Below are 22,413 nucleotides of genomic sequence, written 5' to 3' on the forward strand. Positions count from 1 at the left end.
AAATGTCAAAAGCCCTCGGTAATCAGAGCATTTTAACAACCAGGAATTTTTGAAAGCAAAAATGTGGAACATATTACAACAGATGTAAAAATCAGAAATTTTCTCAATAAAAGCTTTGACTTTTTTCATACAACTACATGCCATTTTTTTCTAAGCTACTTTTAACAAAAAAATGTTATATTAGATTTATCATAATTCTTTCATCTGGTAAACATAGCAGAACTTCAGCTGTGTACCTGAATAGTCCCCCATGAGACCCCCTTTATAATGACAAAATTTATAACTATTTCTACTATCTCTGCATCAAAACCCAAAATTTTCTGACTTAAAATTTACAAACAATCAATTAAGTCTATACACACTGTTATGTATTTAATAGAGCTCATGCAAGAATTTGGGTTTAATACCTAATATAAATAATTTAGGTTAAAATTTCATTATTGGTATAACTTTTATTCATGGGAAATCAGACGGATTTTAAAAAAAGGAGTCCTGAAAATAGAACATGTGAAATGAATAATAATAATAATAATAATAATAATAATAATAATAATAATAATAATAATAATAATAATAATAATAATAATAATAATAATAATAATAATGTGGTGTTAGCGCGCCCTCGTATGGAAACATGAAGTAATAAAAAATAGTATGGCATTTTTTTCCCTCCCATCCTTGCTGGTTGAGCACCAGCAGAGGGCGTGGTAGCACTGTTACACACGTATCATACACTGATGTGTCTACAGAAGAAGTGTCTGGAGGGGCTTGCTGGTAGCCATGACAGTCTGAAGTAATGCTCAGTTGGCAGTAATAGTTACCGACTTATCTGAAAGTGTGTTGGAGCTTAAAGGAGTTGTCATTGATTACCAAACTTTGTTTCTGAACTTTACGTATACCATACACTTGATAACAGACAATAGCTACTTAGTTAGAATTAATACTTAAGGGCGCCTTCTGGGTTCGTTTTTGGTTCCGTCGACATGTCTGGGGCCGGAGACTTCGGGAACCCTTTAAGGAAATTTAAACTGGTCTTCCTCGGGGAACAAAGTGGTAAGTTTTTCTCGTTACGGTTCCCTTTACGAGGAATGTATGTTATCAATATTATTGTGATAAACTTTCCTTTTGAAAACCAGAGTTTAACGGGATGCCTGGTTTTTCTTCCGCTTTGTAGTTAGCTAGCTAACATTAGCTGCGTTTACTTGAAACCGGATAAAAACACTGCTGATCATGCTGCCTGTAGTGTGGACGCGGACTCCGAGGATAATCACAGATCATTCTTCACGTTTTGATCATGTAATTCATTGTGTTTGCTGACTTGTCTTTTCACTGGTAAGATGTAACATGTTAAGAGTGGAAAGTTGTAAATTATTAAGAAGTAGTAGACAGTATATTATTTATTATGAGGCTGTTTCTTAACCTAGCAAATAATAGGCTAACTTACATGATGTATTTTTATTAAGATAAAGTGTTGTCCTAATCAATTTGTTTATTTTATTTATTTATGGTATGTTACCCTTCTAAATTCCTATAGTCCGCGTGAGCACAGGAAGATAACTCACTCTACCATACTCGCAAGAGTTTCCTTAAAAGCACACAGTAAGGATCCTAGATCCTTCCTCCGTTCAGCAACCTCCTGGTGGGTTTAGAATGTTTTCATTTGAACATTAAGTATTTGAAGGACCTATAATATTTATATCTAATGTTTTTATAATGGGATTTCTCCTAAGTGATTACTTCCAGGATTAGAACCAACAACCGTCTTACAGTCACAAACCATCACACATTTAATTTGTTTATATTTATTTTAGACTTTATTTATCTACAAATGTACAATTTATCTACATGCATACATGTTTTGCATTCAGAACATTTTCTGCCTAAGTGTTAGACTCAGAGCTTTCAGTAAGATAGTTATGATCACGTCCATATATCCGCTTTCATAAACCTGCTGGGAATTGAGTAACATAATAGAAATGTGGAGTAATACAGAGTAGAAGTGTTTCATCCTACGGAACGAGTCATCCAAAAAAAGCCGATAGTTATCGTCTGTGACCTCTGTGAACAGTCATGTTGGCCTGAGCCATGTCACTGTCCCCCTTGTCGCTCATTGAAACTGATAACGTAACTCGAGTAATAAACAGTCTTAGGACAGGAAGGATTGCCTAACATGGATATCCACTTCAATTGATTATTTTTTTAAAGAAATGTCATAAAGTCTGAACAGGTGATCATTAACATACTGTTTTTTATTTAGGATATGCCATGTTTGGGTCAATCTAGGCCACAATATTTAGAAATTCACACACAAAAAAATCCTGTTTTGAATACCTAGACCCCAGTCCTTTCTTCCGACTGTTCCTCAACCCTCCATTTTAAAATAATGTCATTCCATATCTTAAAAAACTGGACTATATGGATGCATTCTCTAAACACTTATCGTAGTTATCATATAGGGGTTATTTCTACACCCATTTGTTGATTCGACGTAATAAAATGTAAATCCGTTACTTGATAAAACCTGTGTTCCTTTCTTAAAAAAATCTACATTTTGTGCTCAATATTAAACAAAAAAATTAAATCAATGCATATAGATATTGAAAAGTTCAATTTTTCCCTTAATCTTTATTTCTGTTTTAGTGGGAAAGACTTCGTTGATTACCAGGTTCATGTATGACAGCTTTGACAACACATACCAAGTAAGACTGCCTGTTTTCCTAAGCATTAATGTACCTTGTATTTTGTCGTGTTAATTTAAAGCAATTATAGCTGTATAATGAAGTTCTTTTTCTCTTTCAGGCCACAATAGGAATAGATTTCCTATCAAAAACCATGTACCTTGAAGACAGAACAGTAAGTTTTGTGTGTTTCCTATCCTAACTTGTAAATCCTGTTTGTTGTTTTGATTGGCGTGGGTTTTGTGTGAAGGCCATGCAAAGCCGAATCACCTCACACGGTCGGTGAGCTTTTGTACAACTGATCTGACTGGTTAAGCGCCTGACTTTTTAAGTGTTCACTTCAAAAAGCACATGTAGAACATTGTAGTGTCCTGTTGTACCGTCGGGACAGGCCTCACTGTATTCTTTTTCCCTCAACTGAAGTTTTCTTCCTCTCCTTTCCTTTCCATCATCTATTAATCATCACATTTCTTTTAAATGAAACACCTTACTTGGTCAATAGAGGGGGTGACAAATGAAAGGTGACTGTTTATTTCTTTCCCCCCCAGGCCCAGACAGCTTACTCTCTCTGATGGTCATTCCCAACATGCACGTGTTACTTCTTTTCTATTCACTTTCTGTTTTTTCTTTTTTTTTTCTCCATTAGTCTGAAAGAATTTTCTTTCAATATTCGTTTTGGCCGCGTTGACTGGGTCCTTTATCTGTTTGTTTTCATCTTGATTTTGTGTTTTATTTCTTTTTTATTTTTTTCTTCTCTTTCATTTTTCATTTCATCCTCTTCCTGCCCCACAGATCAGGTTGCAGCTGTGGGACACAGCAGGACAAGAGCGCTTTCGCAGCCTCATCCCAAGTTATATTAGAGACTCTGCTGCCGCTGTTGTTGTGTACGACATCACGAGTGAGTGATTTAGCATCACTAGACTGATGGGACTTCTGTGCTGCGATCCAGCAGCTTTCACAGCTAAGCTACCTCACTGAATTTGGGATGAACTTTTGTCTCTCTGTCAGACGTTAACTCTTTCCAGCAAACCACAAAATGGATTGATGACGTTAGAACAGAGAGAGGAAGTGATGTCATCATCATGTTGGTGGGAAACAAGACAGACCTGGCTGACAAAAGGTAATTTCTTGCATCTTCTGTGCAGGCTTTCCCTTTTGAAGTCACATTTCGACTGATGACCCTGTTTTTCTGTGTTCTTCAGGATAACCAAAGCTATTGTTTATTTGACATTTTCCATGATTGCAAATGTTTACAATGATGCATTTGATTGACTTGTTAAGCGACGCTGTGTTTTGTCTAGTTGTGTATCTTTTCAACACCTTTATCTACCACAGGCAAGTTTCTATTGAAGAGGGCGAACGGAAAGCCAAAGAACTAAATGTAATGTTTATTGAGACTAGTGCGAAAGCGGGCTACAACGTAAAGCAGGTAAAGTTGTGTGTCAGTCGTGCTCTGTAGTCCTGCTGCCGATGCTGCCCTGGGCTTCAACTCCAGAAGCCTCAAATATCTCTAATAATCTGTGATCGCTGACATGATGACAGATCATTAGTGATTAAGCATTGACTACAAATCTGATTATTTCTAAAAATGTGATGGCATCGTTTGGTTAGAGAATCTAAATCTTGTCTTAAATGCATCTCTAGTGCTGGCTGTGGACTCATGAGGCTTCTGGTCTTCTGGTCTGGTGGCAGTAGCAGCGCAGCAGGAAGGGGCACGGCTTTCCAGTGTACTGTCAAATAATTATAGACTGTGCTGTTCTTTTGTTTTTCTCCTGTCTGCGTGTTGATGTGTGCGTCGGTGTGTGCGTCTCCCGGTTGTTTTGCGGGTGCTCTGTGATTGTGGCTGGTCACAGACAGATAACCACAGAGGAAGGAGAACAGAGAGCAAAAGAGATGAATGTTCTGTTTATTGAAACAAGTGCAAAGACAGGCTACAATGTCAAACAGGTAGAGGCTGTGCACCTTCATGTGTGCATGTGTTCATTGCACTCCTGCCTTTTTTTCTGATTGGCTTCTATTTTCCACAACATGTGCTCTGAACATCAGCTTGCAATGAGGTGCATGGACTGGCTTTGCAAATTCTCTCTATGTATTGGGCAACTTTTTATTTGTAAAATTTAAAATTGAGTGAGAGTTTGTAAACCACCAATAGACAACAATATTCAGTCGGTGCTGCAGCAGAATCTCCATGCAGACAAGATTCACTTGATGCAATCTTTTGATTGATGTGCATGATCGGGATTAAAAAACTTTTCAGTGGCGGATACTAATATTAATGAAACCTTAAAGTTGATGTTTGGCAAGAACTAAATAATAATAATTATTAAAAGGAAAAAATGTCAGTAAAGGATTTGAAGCCTTTAACATGATTGCACCAAACAGCATTGTAAAGATTAATGATTATTCGCCTTTAAAAATGTAATTAATAGCTTAAAACAACTAGACTGTAAATGGTCATTAGAAAACTGTTTTATTTAATTAGAGTGTTTACTGAAGCAGAACACATGTGCATGAAATTACACCAATCTGAGTCAAGAGTCTTTGTCCCAAGCAGAAAACTGAAGCCAAAAGTCATTAATAAAATAGTATTTGTTTATATCCAAACTCGGTTAGTATTTTCAACAAAAATAATTTGCCTTTTTGTCAAAGGCACATGAGTCTTTTCAGTAAATCAGACTATGACATTTGGGAAACCTTTAGGTGTCTTCCACTGTGCAAGTTTCTGCAGGACCTCTGAAAAATCAGATGCATGCAAATCTGCATTTCTTCTTTTACAGATGTCTTGTATTAAACATCTGTCTTTGACTCAAGACATTAATGGTAGATTCTATCCTCTGCAGCTTTTCCGCCGTGTGGCAGCCGCCCTCCCTGGCATGGATACCTCACAAGACAAGAGTCGAGAGGACAGTATCCTTTCTTTGCATGGCAGTGCCATGATCTGACATGAGTCTGGAGTTCACCTTGCTCTGTTTTGTCTTTCTTGTCATTAGGGCTGCACGATATGAGGAAAACTCGCGATATGCGATATTGGTGATTAATATTGCGATAACGATATAATTTGCAGTATATAAACAAATATCAAACCAACCAAAAACATCATTTCCATTTCAATGCAACAGTATAAAAATTATACTCCAAATGACCCTTGTCGACATAAGAGGCAAACATCAAACATAAAAGGGCTCATCTGATTGATCAACAACGTAAACAGGTCCTTCCGATTGGTTAAATGCGTAAAGGGATTTATTTCATTTATTCAATATTCCAAGCTGCCATGAGTTTGTTTTAGCTCATTTAACCCTTGTCCTATCTTAGATGACCCCACCCTTACATTGAGGTGTTCTCCCTACCATGACAAAGGTGGATAAAGGTGGAAAGATTTCATGTAATCCATGGACACCAGTGAAGATCACAAATCATTGAAGAAAAAAGGTTCAGAGCACTGTCTAGTGCAGAGGTGGGCACTGAGGGCCGCATTCCTGCATGTTTTCCAGCATACCCTGCTCTGGCATGTTCTAATTGGCTGGACACACCTGAACCAGGTAATCAGCCATGAGTAGGGAAAGGCTATCTTGAAATCATGCAGACACACCGGCCCTCGAGGCCTGGAATTGCCCACCCCTGGTCTAGTGGGTCTAGATGACCCAACTCCCAATGTTAAAGTGCCTAGGATAGCACAAGGGTCAAGGTAACCATTTATTGCGATTTTCAGCGTCTTTTGCGGTATGCATATTGCATAGCTTGATGTCGCGATAACGATAAATTTGCGGTATATTGTGCAGGCCTACTTGTCATCTGATATAATGTCACACGTGTCCACTGCCAGGGGGAAAGCCCTATTGCTGCACTTTAACATCTCACTTTTTAACTCTTGTGTCACTTAAAATGATTTTCTCCTGAGATCATGAATGATAGAAATCTGACTTTACAGACCCACACTGGATTAAGGTTATCGTACCATTGTTAGTCCAAATAGCCAATGCATTTTATTTGCTCTCTGGTGTTCCTTAACTCTGTGACCTTCCAGTGATTGACATAAAACTGGAGAAACCTCCAGAGCAGCCTGCCAGTGAAGGAAGCTGTTCCTGCTAATGGTTTCGCCTATATTAGTGGCTTTTTCGGAAAGCTATTTCTTCTCTTTTTCTTTCATTTTTTGTTTTGTTTTGTTTTTATAAATATATATGCACCCTTCTATATCCACTGCAAGAACACTACATCTGCTGTCCTCATTGTTGTGAACACGTGCTCTCATCCACAGACTCTAAAATGTACATATCACTAAAAATTTAGTATTTGCACTGCATGAATTGGACAGAAGAGTTTATACAGTTAAAATGAGTCTTTCTGCTGACACTCTGTTTAATCGTTTTTAAAGAGCAAATAGTGATTTAAGAGCAGTGAGCCAGTTTGGGGTATTTTTTGAAAAAAAATAAAGGAAATTGTCTTCTGCAAGTCATCAAATCAAGGTATTTCATAGTGAAAAATGTTCTTTGACATTTTTCATGTTTTGAAGTCATGTGGTTTGAGTTGATTTATTCCATGCAAAATCTGTTACCTTTTACCGGTATATATTATCATTGATAAACATAAACATCAGCACATTTAAATGAGTTAAATGAACATCTATTGGGTTTGAGTTCAGACACGCTTCCTGCATAATTATGGTGCTCTCACAGTCATAAACAGTAATCAGCGCTTTAGGTCAAGACCCAGGTTAGTTGTTGTAAAAGGATTTTTTTTCTCTCACTATTTGCAAATTCACACTGACAAGAAAAACCCCATTACCTTCTGACATGAGCACGCCAAGGTATCTCTCCCATTTACCGTCCTTCTCTTCATCTTAATGACCCATCAAATGGTTTTTTACCTTTTGCTTTCATTTTATTATGGTTAATCTTTGCTTTTTGCATAAACCCTTTCTTTTTAAAGATTATAATTGCGGTGTCATAGATGATTATTTAATAGTGTTTAAGGCGGGCATTTTCTCAACACCCACCTTAAACAGGATAGATATGCAGATTTATGCCTTTCAGAGTATAAGTACGGAGGACTTCTATGGCTTTGGGTTGGAGTAGATGAGTTTGGTAAGAACATTTTTAAAGCTTTGATTTTTTTTGGGGGGGGGGGTAATTTTTACTTTGAGCATTGATCTGTTGTTAGGGATTGATCAACATGTATTTAATTCATAGTGACTTGAAATATTTATTCTGTTGGATTCATGCTTCTTTTATATGACTGTTAATATCTTCACTTTTGGTAAAAAAAAGTCCCTAAGTCGTTAATAAAAATATGCATCTCTCTGGACTTTTTTTTTAACTGAATTTGACCATCTGCTGTCCCGTCTGCTACTATTTGGTGGTATCTTGATTATACTGACAATATTGTGCAATTTTTGTGTAAACTTATGAACGAAAGTACAATTTGTATAATATGGGTGTCCTTAACGTTTCTGTATGGAATGATTTTTCAAATGACAGAATAAATATACAATTTTGGTCACCATGACTAGAGTTCATGAGTATCATTCCCACAGCTGTAAGTCACATGCAATAAGGAAAATTGAATATTAACGGGACATTTCTAAGATTTTATTTTTAGGTAAAAAGGAAAGTGTCTTGTTAAAATCCATATTTTATAATTTCATTCACTGAAAATCACAAAAAAATAACTTGAAAATGTTCACTGACGAGGATAATCCCTTTAAAAAAGAAAAGCCCAAACTTATAAATGTTGACATGGCACAAAATGTAAATGCATCTGATGAATATCCAGGACATATTGTCTTTAGGTGATTGTTTAATTTTAAAATCAGTTATATGATGTTAGCATGCTGACCACTCCATCATTGCTGTGGTTTGTTTAACCTTTATTAGTTTAGTAATTTCTTAATGGAACTGGACCATTACTTAGTTCAAGACCCTCCCAGATCCTGCAGGTCCACTGGTGGTCCAAAAGGTCAGAACTAAAACCCAATGGCGAGGCCACATTCCAGCACTGTGTAACAGCTTGTTGGAGGATGTTATGGCTTCCTCCACTGTGGAGGTTTTAATGAAAAACTCGTTGTTTAGCTAGCATTTTAAGTAGTTTTTACATGTCTTCGTGTTTTTTATTTGATTAAGGGTCTCTTTGTCTCTACTGTTTGTGTGTGTTATTATTTTGAAATACTATTTTAGTTTATTTATGTCAAGACCAGTAGCGGTTCTAGGCACGGGCCGTCCGGGCGGTGGCCTGGGGCGGAAAACTGAAGGGGGGCGGCACCGGCGGCTCAGCCCTTGTAAAATATTATATGCACCACTATTGGTTTACTTATGTCACAGTTTGTGAGTTTGTAACAGCCTGAACCTGGCCGCGCCGCCGCCCTCGCCCCGCAGCTGTGCGCTCTCCTGTCTTTGAGAAGTAGACACAAATGTGTGTGAAGAAGAAGGGAGGGGGCGCGGGGGGAGCACGGAGCGCCACCGCGTTTGCGCATGCGCAAAACCTGGCGGGCTCATCTTTCAGGGGAGGCGACGGTCGCGGGCTTGATGAAAAAAATAAAAGTAAAAACTGCGACTGCGCCGTCATGTAGCGAATCAGCGCCCCTGGCTATAGCTGCACGCGCTCCTGCTGGAAATGTGTGAAGAAAGGGGGGGGGGGGGGGGCTGCGGGGAATCAGTTCAATTGTGGGACGCTTCCAAATTAAGTGGCTAGGTGGGGACAAGGGCGGGGGTTTGAATCTACTTCATAAAACCTTTTTATAAGTCAGTCATAAGGTGACATTCTATAACCTACACTTTAATAAAGGTATAGAAAATATATTCTGCTTTTTTTGGGTTAATTTTGTGTTAAATGCCCAAATGAAAAAATGGCAACACAAAACAATGCTGTCACTAAGGTGACAGTTGGTTCAGTCGACGGACTTGATGTCTTCTTCGTGACGTGAGGACATTTATGCCAAACAAACGCCAAAAACATCTAAAATATGGAGAAAAAAAGGTCAAAGCCATCTGGTGCCCAATTTAGAAAGAAAAGAAAAGAAGAAGAGGAGAAAAGAGATAAAGAAAAGGGTAAGTCCTCACAGCTTGATGCATGTCTTTTCTAAATTCTAATGCTACCTGCCCTACAACAATGTTGCCGATGAAAACTTTATTTTGGTCGATGACCAACACTGAAGTAGGCCCAAATGTTGCAAATAGCGTCATTTTTTTTTTTTTTTTAGATTTTATTCTTAAAAATTTGCTCTGCCTTAACTTGTAACATTAGTTATGATTCATGTGTCTGTCTGCTCTGCTGTAACACAAAGGTTTTGTTGGGTTTTGCTGTTGTATACTAGTTCATAATGTTAAAAAAGCTGTGATGGTTACACAGCATGCTGCTGCTGCCATAAGATGCTAATGGGGCAAATAATTTGAGATTGGTCTTAAATTTAATAATCGTTTGTGGCAGCCTAAACGTTTTCCCAATGTTTTTTTGACATTTAACTGGGGATTTAGGGGTTAATTTTGAGCCTGCATATGAAGTTTATTTTTTATTTGTTTTACAAATGTGGGATTATATTTTTAGCCAATAGAATTTCCATAAATCTGAAGGTAGTTTTAAAAATGAATATTTACCATTTACTGCAAATCTATGGGGACAAAACATAATTCAACAGGTCATAACTGAAAATTTTCCAATCAAAGGATTGAAGACGGAAAATATGAGCTAATTTTTCTTCTCTGAAGTAGAGATCGATATAGAACATGACAATTTAAATTTCCAATTCATAAATGTTTTTAAAATATTTATTTTATATTATTTATTTAATATTGATTTAATATTTCTTAGCTAACTGTATTTTTGCCATGCTTATGGTCTTTTATTTTTTGTGTTCTGATAACTATTATAATGCTGTTCAGAATTCTGACATCTTTTGTATCCACTTCTTAATTTCAATGACAATATAACATGTCAGTTGACAAAGACAAACAAAGTTCTGTTGTGACTATGGGGGGGGGGGGGGGGGGGCGCCTGGGGAGGGTCTCGCCCGGGGAGTAATTCAGGGTAGAACCGCCACTGGTCAAGACAGTTGAATATACCAGCAAATTCAGATTCATTTTAAATCTCGCGAGAGGTCCGATCAGTGGTTGCCAAGGCAGCGAACCCAAACGTACGGACTTCTCTTCGGATTGTCTAAAAAAAACTCGTCGAGAACATATAGGTTTTTGCCGTCAGGGTTTTATCGTAATGAGCCTGAACAACGCTTACTATGAGGCTCTTGAAATTAACAGGACAGCATCTGACGCTGAAATCAAAAAAGCGTGAGTTACTTTTAAAGAAATCAATCACCTGCTGCTAGCTCTGTCTTCTATTTGCTGCTTGCTTGTTTTGGATCAAGTCATGAAATTATTATCTGCGCAGGTATCGACGTTTGGCTGTGAAGTTTCATCCGAAAAGAAACGCTGAAGCTGGAAGCGCAGAGAAGTATTCCCTGCTGGGTGAAGCCTACGATGTCCTGAGCGACCGTAAGACTTCACGGTTCACGTTCTTTACCGGGCTGCTCCGTCGCTCACGTGACCTTTTAAAAATATTGTTATGACAAAAATGCTGCATTTAGCATTCAGTTCTTCAGAGCTTTGCAGGAATTTAAGAATAGCATAAAATAATCTCTAAATAAATGTAAAAGTACTTACGAAGAAGTAATTTTTTTTCCCTTTTTAATTAAAGCTCGTAAGAAGGCAATCTATGATAAATTTGGTGAGGAGGGCCTGAAAGCTGGCATCCCACCTGAGTTTGGCAGTGATGGGGCTTGGTCATCCAAATACACCTACCATGGAAATCCAGACAAAACATTTAGACAGTTTTTTGGAGGTGACAACCCATTTGCAGGTAAGAATAGCCCAAACAAAAACCCCACGTTGTATAAATACTGTCTTGAAAACCTATCCATTGCAATTACTAATGTTAATCTTTTGCTAGATTTTTTCACCAAAGATGCACCACTTCAGTTTGGTGTGCCGCAAACAAAACTGGAGAAGACGCAGGACCCCCCAATAGAGAGAGAGCTTTATTTGACTCTTGAGGATCTCTTCTTGGGATGCACCAAAAAAATCAAGATATCACGCAGGGTAAGATCTGCTGCATTCAAAACCCTAACCCTAACCCGGAGAAAGCAAAGAAAGTTAAACAACTTTGGTATATGGCAAAACCTTGAAAAATTTTACTTAAAAAAATCTCTGGGACAAACGAAGCCACACTTTCCACATGTTTAAGGCTTTTATTTTGAAAAATGATTTCACAGGTAATTTTTATTCTAACACTAACAACTTTTGTGGAAGTCATTTTCATTATTTAATAAAACAGTTACAATAGTTTTGTTCATTAAGGTTTTCCTCATCCTCACTTTCTTTACAGGTTCTGAATGATGATGGACACACATCCTGTATCAAAGATAAGATTCTGACTGTAGATGTGAAGCCAGGATGGCGCGAAGGCACAAGAGTCGTTTTCCCAAAAGAGGGAGATCAAGTAAATTCAGTCTTTAAGAAACTTTTTATTATGTATCAAAACTCACGTGAAACTAATTTATATTATTTTTTCTTGGTGTCAGCTTATGTCATAATAATATGATCCTATTGGTGTTTGTTACAATAACTCCCATAACCCCGCAAAACGTCCTAATATTAATCAATCAATCCATCTATATATCTTGCTTAAAATTGAAATTGCTTTAATAAGGAGTGTGTTGTAACCATTTTTATTTTTATTTCTTGAAAATTAGCTACTACTTACAAATTTTTGGGTAGTTTTCTTTCAATTAATTCGTTTACTTTATATAAAATTTTAGTTGATTTTCTATATAAAATAGTCAATCATATTTGTGTTTTTATTGGTTTGTTTTATTGTTTTCAAACAATTTGTGAAATTCACCAAATGTGTGTGAGAGTTCCTGGTGAAAATGGGATAAAATTACTAATAATGAAAATGAGGATGATAATTGTTTAAATGAAAGAGATTAACTATTTTAAGAAGGTAAATTCTACTCGATGTTATAAAGAAATTACCCTTGGTTATAAGCAACATTCACTGGTTGACTTATCAGTCAATATTACATTTAAATAGTTTCACATTATAAAATGAATTATGATTAGTATTGATGAATATCATATGACGAAGAAGCATTAAAAACTTGTAAAATTCCTTTCCTGTGACCTTCTCTTTGCTCATTTTAAATCACCGGCATTCTGTTTGTGTATTTTGTTTTCTATTAATACTAGTAGTTTTAGTAATGAAAAGGCACAGTTTTGTAAGTCTCTACAGCATTGTTTTTCTGAATTCTTATAGGATCCTCTTTTATTAATTAAATTGTTTTATTTTTTGCTTTTTTTAGTTAAAAAAAAAAGTAAAAGCCGTGTATAGGTTGATTTTCCCGAAGTATTTCGATTTTCTAATATGATTGCCTTTTATGCCCATATTGTTTATTTATGTTTATCAAACCTTTTTTAGGGACCAGACAGGACTCCAGCAGATGTAGTGCTAATAGTGCGACATAAAAGTCACCCTCTGTTTATCAGACAACACAACGACCTTATTTACAAGCTCAAGATCTCTCTGATGAATGTAAGTAATGTAATGGCGTTGTAACTGTTTGTTTTCATCTGAAGCTAAGACTGATGATGATTCTTATCTGAACAGGCACTGACCGACTTCTCTGTGGACATCCCAACACTAGATGGCAGGCTACTCAGCATTCCTATCAATGACATTGTGCAGTAAGTGCTTTTGCGTGCTGCAAGTGAAAAATTTACTATGAGCTCTGCATAATGCAGTACTCCGTTTTTTTGTAAACTTGACATGACGTTTAGCATCAGAGAAAGGAAACACAACAAAAAAATTTTAAGTTATTTATAAAAATGTTACATAATCAGGTCAAGGTAATGTGCTATTTTCTTTTCTGCATCGTCGAAAACACATCAGTCCAGCGTACAACAAGGTGGTGACAGGAGAAGGAATGCCCCTATCCCAGGATTCTTCCCAGAGAGGAGACCTCATCATCACCTTTGAGATCCAGTTTCCAGAAAAGCTTTCCTCTGACAGCAAGGGCCTGATCAAGCAGGCTCTGAGCTCTGGCTATGAAGATTAGATTCATCTGTTATTCTTCCTTGATATGCAGATTAATACTGTAAGATTCTTGAAATTATTGCTGATAGACATGTGAATGATCCTTATGTAAACTGCAATAATCACACTGAAGTCGAGCTGTTGGGATTGGCAGCCATCATAGCTCGTTTCAGCTGCTCGTACGTCACAAACATCACCACGTTCCAGGAGCCCAGGCGGAGGAACGATGGCATGAACCTTTTAAGTGAGAACACGAGAGCAACATGATTGTCTTCTTTGTATTCAATGTGCATCCTTATTAAACATTCAGGTAAAACACAATCCATGCTTACCCTTTGTAAAAGGCAAAGGGGCCCTCTTTGGTCATCATGACAGCAGCGCAGTTGAGCACGCTGCCGTACTGGCCTGGAGCAGAGTTCATGTACCTCGTCTTGACCACATCGACAGGAGAGGCGATCACTGTCGTGCATAACCCAGCACCAAATGCAGACACAAAGTGACAGGGCAGGTTGTCTGTAGTATAAAGATCAGTTTCAAATCACACAGACATCACTCAAGCATTACCTTTAACATTTGTACTAAACCACTGTTTACCTGTCAAGGGAGTAGATTTGAGAAGCATGTCCTTAATGAAATCATACGTCACCAGTTCTGTGCAGTTAACTATAGCACTGCGTGCAATATTTGGACCAGTACCTGTGTGATAAACCAGGTTAGTCAGAGACTAACCATACAAACAATTCAGGTTCTTGAGTTACCTTTCCACAGGCCACGCACACCTTCCTCTTTAGCAATGGTCTTATAAGCATCGATGGTGCCACAGTAGCGTTTGGTGTGCTCATTTGATCTGGTCTGTGCCTGAAAGCGGATTTTTACCACATCTGTGGGTTGAGCTAAAGCAACTGCCATGGCACCTGTGGTGCTTCCTGCAAGCAGCCGAGTGCCAATGCTAACATCTACGGCACAAAAGAGGGTTTGAGTCAAAGAGGGCAACAAAACTCTGAACTATTTTGTAGAACAGATACCTACGATCAGAGCCTCTAGTGTAAAACTGTTTAACAGAGTCATAAAGGCCAATCCGGACAGAGGCGAAGCTCATCTGCCTCTGAAGACCTGCCACCAGTCCACTGTAAAGACTCAGTGGTCCTTCTGTGCGCACCATGGTGATGATGGTGCCAAAGACGCCACGATACATCGATGCAGGGACCCTCCCAATCGATGCAGAGGCAGCAGCCTCACCTTGAATCTTTATATCAAAGAAAATGTAAAAAAAAATGCTGTGTGCATACATTCAGTAAATGAATATGTATTTGCATTTGAGTTTATTCTTTTTTACCTGCAGCCGCACTTTGGCGGTGTCCAGTGGAAAAGTCAGCAGGTCAGCAATGCAGGCCGCAGTTCCTGCCCCCACAAACTTTACAGCAGCTGACGGAGGCACATCTGCAGGTCCGAATCCAACCATTTTCAGAATTCTTGTGATCAGTGGAGGCAGCTGTGTGTTTGGACTTTGCCTACAAAATCCCCAAAATATAATCAGAATTTTAAAAAAAAATAAAAATTCAGGCACCGTGTTTGCATCTTTCAAACTAAAAAGCATTTCTGCTATGTTAGTAACTAAGTTGCTAACTGAGATGTTTTTATTTTTTTACTTTTTCAAACTTTCTGTGAAAACTTTATTAAACCTTTATTATTCGTCATACAGAATGAACCACTAAAAATAGTGTTTTTTCCTTCATACATTTTAAAGTATTCCTTACCTTGTCTGAAGCAGCTGAGGGCAGAAAAATAGAGATCAGGATTCTCTGAAGGTGTCTCTTTGGCTAAAATTAGCTGCACATTTAACTGTTTGACCTTGTTTTTCCATTGAACTTATTTCAGACGTTGAAAGCCCTAAAATCATATTCCAAATCCTGTAAAGAACACATAACTTTTTTATCAATGCAAAAAGAGTTTAGTAATAAAATGAAGTAAAAACACAATTATGTGTGATAGCAGTTTTACCGTTTTTTGAATGTCGAACCGCTTCCTTGCTTGACAATGCTCAGATGTGATGCAAACAGCCAGGGTGAAGTGGTGTGAGGTAAAAAAGCCCCCCGCTTTAAGTACTGCTATGTTCCTGTTACATCATTGCTTGGCCCCCCTCACTAACTACATCCATGGGAGCTGCCTGCTGCTTGAGAGGGCACAATGTTATTTGTGTGACTCTTGTTGGATTCATAAATTCACAGTTTGGAGAAAACTTTTCAACTTAATCCTTCTCCTCTTTATCCCATCCTCAGACTTCCAGCTGCAAAAAGACAAATCTTTGATTTTTTTTTATGTTCATAAGGTGCTTTGCGGGAAAGTAAATTAGAATGCCAGAGGTAATTTAATTAATTTACTCATTAGGGCTGTGTAATGCATGCAGCAAATGCTGAGTCATGCTGAATATACAGAACACAGTGCATTGCACAGCAGATTAAAGCCATATGTTCCTCCAAGTCATTATCTCCATGCAGCCTTTTTAAAAAGATGTTGTGTAAGACTTGCTGTTTCCTGCTTTGATTAATGATCCTGTGCTAATAAAGTCCAAAGGAAAAACAAAAAAAAGGTTTTCCATAAAATTAATCAAAGACTTTATGTAATTTTCTTGATTTAGTATGTTTAAGCTGTGGCATTTATATTGAACTATGCCTCCATAAGGATGTCCAAATAATGCAACGTCAGATGCAGTTTGCCAAATATAAAAAGAACAGACACATGATATCTGTGGATTGTAAAGAGGAGCTTTATGACGTCTGTCCTGCAAGTGTCAGCAGACATTATGATGGCGCTGTGGCTCTACATATCTGCCTGACCTGGATGTGAAATTAGAGCAAAGGGCAACAAGCTATGTTTTTTTCACTTTCTGCAATTTTGGATTATCTCTGAATAAGAAAAATAAATCCTCCCAAACAATTAACTAAATTTTAGACCTTTTAACTTTTTCTCCTATTTTTAAAGTTCTAAAGGAAAAGATTCCAGACACAAAAAAAGTTCAATTTTTTTAATGTGCAACATACTCATGACTCATTGGCCAGCAATAAATCACCATTCACAATAAGAAGTGTGTGCATAAAATGATAAATAGTGTAAACAACCAACACTACTGAAACTATTGCAGCCATATGATCTTTCAGATCACTTTTGTAAACATAAAAGTTCATCATCATTCAGTCAGTTGATCAAGTTTTAGATTTGGATTTTAGATCCATCTGTTGTCGAAGACTTTCACCATAGGAATCCAAAAAGAAGTGTTTCCTCCTGCCATAAGTGTTTAGAGTGCATGGGCACTGATTGGTGAACTTGAAGCTCCTCCTGCTCTCATAGTTACAGTCTGAAATCCATCCACGCCGGAGAACATGGGCCACAAAAGGCTGTCTCCGCTTCACGTGCCTCTTTTTCCTGATGTATTGTTGATTTGGCCTTTTTATCACTGTGGTTATGAAGTAAAACCAGTCCAACCAGATGCTGTCAAAACGGTGACTCCCAGTACGGCTGTGTTCTGGTCATTCCTCTTTTAATTTGTTCATATGTCACAAACATCACAATGTTCCAGGAGCCCAGCCGCAGGAAAGACGGCACAAACCTAAAAGAAGAATTAAAAGAATATTTAGAAGTGCCACAAAGTGGTGGTGTTCCTTTCTCATGTTCGCAGTCATGCTTACCCTTTGTAGAAAGCTGCAGGTCCTTCATTTTTTAGCATTGTGAGAGCACAATTGACTGCACTACTGTAAAGCCCACTTCCAGAGTTCATGAACCGGGTTTTGACCACATCCACAGGAGAAGCCACCACTGTGGTGCAAAAGCCTGCACCAAAGGCAGCTGTGAAGTGGCACGGCAGGTTATCTGTACAGGACAAAATCAAAGTAGTTACGTTTCCTATCTGTTTTTTTGACTGAAAACTTATTTAATATATTTTATTTTTCAACCCACCTGACATCAAGTCGTACTTGATAATAAGTTCTTTGATCATGTCGTAGGTGACCAGCTCTGCACAGTTTACTATGGCATTGCGGGTGATATTTGGCATGCAACCTGAATGACAGAATCAATCACTTTAAAATCAAATGAGGATAATTTATTAATAAGTCTGATATGAAAAGGTGCCCACCTCTCCAAAGTCCACGAATGCCTTCATCTCTGGCTATCGTCTTGTAGGCATTAATGGTGCTGTTGTATCTCCTCTCACCATCCAGCTGTCGTACCTGGGCTTGGAAGCGCACTTTCACCACATCTGTCGGTTGTGCAAAAGCCACAGCCATGGCACCTGTGGTACAGCCCGCCATGAGGCGCGTCACAATTCCAGCACCTATACGGCATGGAGGTCAGGTTAGCTGGTGCAACAGAGGAGACAGAAGCTACAATGTCCTTGTATTTGCTGAGTGAAACTCACTTTCAGTTCCTCGTGTGTAGAATTGCTTCATGGAGTCATAAAGACCGATCCGGACTGAGGCAAAGCTCATCTGTCTCTGGAGACCTGCCACCAGTCCGTTGTACAGACTCCTGGGCCCCTCTGTTCTCACCATGGTAGTGATGGTGCCAAACACACCTCGGTACTTCACTGCAGTGAATCCTTCTGCTTTCTGAGCTTCTCCCTGGATCTGGGAAGGGATGTAAAATGTAAGAGATCAAGACAAAAACTCTGAAGTTGTGGAGATTCAATCTCTCCGACGGCACCTTACCTGTAGTCTAACTTTGGCAGTGTCCAAAGGAAAAGTAATGAGGTCAGCAATGCAGGCTGCTGTGCCGGCTCCGAAGAACTTCACCGTCGCGGAGGGCATTACATCTCCAGCTCTCCTGCCGACCATTTTTATGTCTGGACTGATGATGAAAAAAGATTGTTCTGCTCCTATTGCTCTTTGCCTAATTGCCACAAACCAAGAACATACTGAAAGAAATAAAAATTGTAGATGCTTTACTCACCTTTGAGTGGAGTGAAGATTCAGGTTTTCTCAAGAGCTGGACCGGTTCTCAAAGGAGGCTTTGATGTGGAAGTGTTTGAAGAAATAGAACCTGATCAATTCTTTAGAAGAACAACAATCCAGCAAGTTGATGGGAATATTCAGTCCTCTTTGTTGGTTTAATCCATGTGAGTTTCCTGTCTATGCGTGTTTACTGTTCCACTCTGGAAGGAGCGCTGCAATTTATAGGCATCTTTGCCACGTGACTACAGCGCAGCCGTACACTCCGTACACTCCGTACACACCTGTCATGTGAATACCATATTTTCTTGTCCATGACACAGCAGGACATGTGAGAACTTGTTGACCGCTGTCGAAATAATGACCACGAATTTGTGAACACTCAGAAAATGTTATTTTATTTTGTGTAAGTTCTTTACCTCTATGTTTTATAGAGACTTTGCTTTCATATTCAAAAACAACTACATTTTTGAGATCAGGTTACAGCTCTGGTGTCACTCATCCTGCCGTCCTTTTTTCTGCTCCATAACAACCAATCAAGATGGAGGTGTGCCTGATATACCTAAATGGTTGGAAGGGGCATTTGGCAGTCTGTGTTAGATCCCATTTCTATCACACATCCTCACTATTTGCTCACTGCTTCCAACAAAATTCACAAGCAGTCAAAGAGTTTTTTTGAAAGGTCTTACATCCCTCTTATGAAACTTCTGTTCTGAGGAGGAACCACAATGCTCAGCCAATCCACGTGATGAGTAAGGGTGGATGGATGCATGCAGCATCTAAAGGAAATCACCTGGTTTTTTAAGTGTTAAAGTTCTGTTTATCATTCAAAAACCTTTTTTGGTCCCCTCAGGCATTTTTCACTTTTCAACCCAGACATGTTTTTTTTTAGAAGACTTTTCTTGTTTGTTGGTAAAAACTGAATTGTACTGACACATAATTCTTCCTCAAATGTGCTTACGTAAACAAGTTTATCCTCAAACCATCCAGTTCTACTGTTTACAGTATTTATCAAAAAATGTGCTTTAACTATGATGTTATGTAAGTGTGCCCACATAGCTCAGCTGAAACCTGACACTTTTGTGTTGGAGGTGCATTTCGTTCCCCAAAAGCACAAACATGGGCTGCTATCATCAACAATCTTAGCATGAAATCAAAAACTCTTTCCCCAGAACATTTTGTGTACGACTTTGGCCGTCACGGTCGGACTAGTAAACAGCTCCGTGTACTGGTTTCAGCCAGTCTGCAGAGACCACCCCTGCAGACATGGAAAAAGAAACTGAGCAGGCCGACTCCTGTCAGCACAGCGTCCTCTTTGCACGTTGAATACCATGAACCGTGATTCAGTGCTGTGAAACTGATAATCTCCATCGGACTATAAATAAGGACCATAACATTACAAACAGTCACTTAAAGGTCAGTGGGACAGAGTGCCATGGCACAGCACCTGCTTACTTTTCCACATCCATTCACCAGTGGACTGTGGGATTCCTGAATCCTGTTTGACGGGAGGCTTCCAAGGATGCTCCACAGTGATGTCTGTTTGGTTAATTTTCTCCTCAAGTTTTGTTTTGTTCCTTTTTTCATCTGATCTAGATTGTTGTATGCATGCAAACAGCAGCTTTTTAGAGAAACGTAGCAAACATCTTCCAATACCAGAGGTGACTCAAGTTTACTGGCCAGGGAGCTCTTAAAAAAAACCTTTTAATTTATATTTGTAGAAATCTTTCAGAAAAAGATGTTGATTTAAAAAAAAACTTGAAGTGTTTAACTTTTTAAAAATGCAACTTTCTTCTTTAATTAATTGATTTAATTAATGTATTTTAACATACTATTACTACTGTTTAATGATTTAAAAGCAAATAAGCCAGACTTCTGCAAGCTGGCATGAAAAAGCCTCACATTTTCAGCAACTTGTTAAGGCCATGATAGGGGACTGCAGACAGTTGATGTCCGTTTTAGTCCTCATCTTTCAATTCAGGTCTACCATGGTTCTGACTGGGTCATCAGGCATTCTTGTTAGGGGTTGAGAACCATTCTGTTTGTGGGTTTTGCTGTTGACTCGCTTCAGTCTTGGATTGGATTGTTGAACCCTGTAAATGTAGCATCATATTCAAATTAAAGGATTCTGGGGTTGTTTTTCAGTAACTACACTTTAAAAGCATCCATAAATCCCTGATTGTATGAGACCCCTCTCTCCTGCCAGTCCAAAAGTACTGGTAAAATATTGTTGAAAGTAGTCCATGAAAGTCTGGTCCCAGTAGTCCTCTTCTCGTCAGGATGCCCTGGTTTGCACAAACCTATCTGAGCTGGCTAACCAGGTTGGCATTTGATCTGGCATGACTTATGATTAAAGCGTTCTCTAATTGGACAGCTGAAAGCTTGTTATCAAAAAATAGTTTATATGGGTCAATGGCAAACACCTTTATGTAATGTCACGTGACACTTTCTAAAGTTTAAAAGTAACATCTCCTAAGAAAACTTCTTTCTGTATACCCCCACACCTTTTTTTCACATTTAAAATTTGGTCTATGTTATAAATTCTAAGGTATCAATGTAATAACTTCACTACAATAACATACTGACGTGTTTATTGCAAACACAGACAAAGAATTCAACTATCTTGCAGTTTTTGGTGATTTATGGCTCAATGAGTTCCAAGCAGCTTTATGTTCTCCAGATAGAGCTGCCGTTCTGCACATTTATTTACTTTACATGCAGTCCAAGACAAGGTTTGTTAAAAGAACAATTTATTTTTACAATCATTCAATTCAAATAATAATTTGTGGTTGGTGATGTGATTCATAGTCGATATTGGTTAATTTTAAACGGTCCGATTTGATCTAAGTCAATGGCCTAAAATGGATCCAGGGAATCTTTAACAAAAAACTTAACCAGTGTGACTGAGTGATAAATACCTGGATACTAAACAGTGCAGGTGAAGTTTTCCAGATTCCTTGTATTTCTTGCAAGATAATCAAGTGTAAATTAAATATAAGAACAAACAAACAAGTAAACAAGAATTTAAGGTAAATCCATTCACATTTTAGTTTCCTGAAGTTCAGCCCACTATTGTTACTCCACATCAAAATAATACAAACAGAACCTCATTAGAACATTCTATCATACTGTACGGTCATATGTCTTTCCTAATTTCAAAGTGGAATGATGGACTGTATTTCTGCATTTTCCAACGTTGATTAAAATGGCATTATTTCATTTTGAAACAATGTTATGATGCTACAGGTGATTTTATTTGATTCAGTTAACAACTTCCCTTAACATATCGATCTGGTTGGATTGTAGGAGTATAAATCGATTAATAGTTACATCCCTAAATATTATCAGCTCAGTAAAGAGTGAGAGAAGGAAAGACAAAAGTTCAATTTTTGTGATTCAGAAAAAAAATACTGTTAAATATGTTGTGAAAATGCGTATAAACAAATTGTGACACATCACATCATCACTGTAATGAGTGAGGGACTAGCGTTTAATATTAACATGCCTTACAGTGTAAAAGGGAGGGAGCAGAAGAGAAAAGACTTTTCAGCCGATTACCAGTCTAATGGACGACAACTTGTTGTTTTTAAGACACGATTTTAATCATTGAGAAAAATGAATATTTTATAAAGCACAGAAAAAGCTTTGATGATTACTTGTTCATTCGTTGGAGATATGAATGTACTTTTTTTACCGCTAGGTGGCAGCACTTTCAA

At 38.1% G+C, this 22,413-nt stretch overlaps 4 protein-coding genes across 6 annotated transcripts; 2 read left to right on the top strand and 2 right to left on the bottom strand.

The window, feature by feature from the left end:
• The first annotated feature begins 719 nt into the window (after positions 1-719).
• Positions 720-8,183, top strand: LOC101160015 (ras-related protein Rab-6A). Of its 3 annotated transcripts, XR_013647637.1 has the most exons (9): positions 720-1,053; positions 2,641-2,699; positions 2,800-2,853; positions 3,471-3,576; positions 3,687-3,798; positions 4,014-4,107; positions 4,532-4,625; positions 5,519-5,585; positions 6,706-8,183. XR_013647637.1 is itself a non-coding variant. In XM_020708965.3 (8 exons), exons 1-8 carry the CDS (start codon positions 984-986, stop codon positions 6,768-6,770), a joined length of 627 nt encoding a protein of 208 aa, XP_020564624.1. In that variant the 5' UTR covers positions 720-983; the 3' UTR covers positions 6,771-8,183. The 3 variants fall into 3 exon arrangements, 2 of the variants coding, with proteins under 2 accessions (XP_020564624.1, XP_020564625.1); XM_020708965.3 differs by lacking the exon at positions 4,532-4,625; XM_020708966.3 differs by lacking the exon at positions 4,014-4,107.
• Positions 8,184-10,762: 2,579 nt separating this feature from the next.
• Positions 10,763-14,075, top strand: dnajb13 (DnaJ heat shock protein family (Hsp40) member B13). Its single transcript, XM_004076495.5, has 8 exons — positions 10,763-10,954; positions 11,055-11,158; positions 11,361-11,522; positions 11,613-11,761; positions 12,048-12,161; positions 13,140-13,253; positions 13,329-13,405; positions 13,611-14,075. The coding sequence occupies exons 1-8, from the start codon at positions 10,881-10,883 to the stop codon at positions 13,774-13,776; spliced, it is 960 nt and encodes a 319-aa protein (XP_004076543.1). The 5' UTR covers positions 10,763-10,880; the 3' UTR covers positions 13,777-14,075.
• Positions 13,525-15,975, bottom strand: ucp2 (uncoupling protein 2). The gene is made up of 8 exons (XM_004076496.5): positions 15,756-15,975; positions 15,512-15,664; positions 15,091-15,265; positions 14,784-15,000; positions 14,513-14,710; positions 14,349-14,450; positions 14,087-14,267; positions 13,525-13,991 (listed from the first exon to the last, which is right to left on the bottom strand). Exons 3-8 carry the CDS (start codon positions 15,214-15,216, stop codon positions 13,877-13,879), a joined length of 939 nt encoding a protein of 312 aa, XP_004076544.1. The 5' UTR covers positions 15,217-15,265; positions 15,512-15,664; positions 15,756-15,975; the 3' UTR covers positions 13,525-13,876.
• A 790-nt stretch (positions 15,976-16,765) lies between these two features.
• Positions 16,766-18,904, bottom strand: LOC101160932 (dicarboxylate carrier SLC25A8). Its single transcript, XM_004076497.5, has 7 exons — positions 18,699-18,904; positions 18,458-18,596; positions 18,169-18,376; positions 17,887-18,084; positions 17,709-17,810; positions 17,441-17,621; positions 16,766-17,361 (listed from the first exon to the last, which is right to left on the bottom strand). Exons 2-7 carry the CDS (start codon positions 18,581-18,583, stop codon positions 17,247-17,249), a joined length of 930 nt encoding a protein of 309 aa, XP_004076545.1. The 5' UTR covers positions 18,584-18,596; positions 18,699-18,904; the 3' UTR covers positions 16,766-17,246.
• Between the last annotated feature and the right edge of the window lie 3,509 nt (positions 18,905-22,413).

This window comes from Oryzias latipes, chromosome 14 (genome assembly GCF_053564925.1).
Source record: "Oryzias latipes strain Hd-rR chromosome 14, Olatipes_Hd-rR_3.1".
Classification (NCBI taxonomy): domain Eukaryota; kingdom Metazoa; phylum Chordata; class Actinopteri; order Beloniformes; family Adrianichthyidae; genus Oryzias; species Oryzias latipes.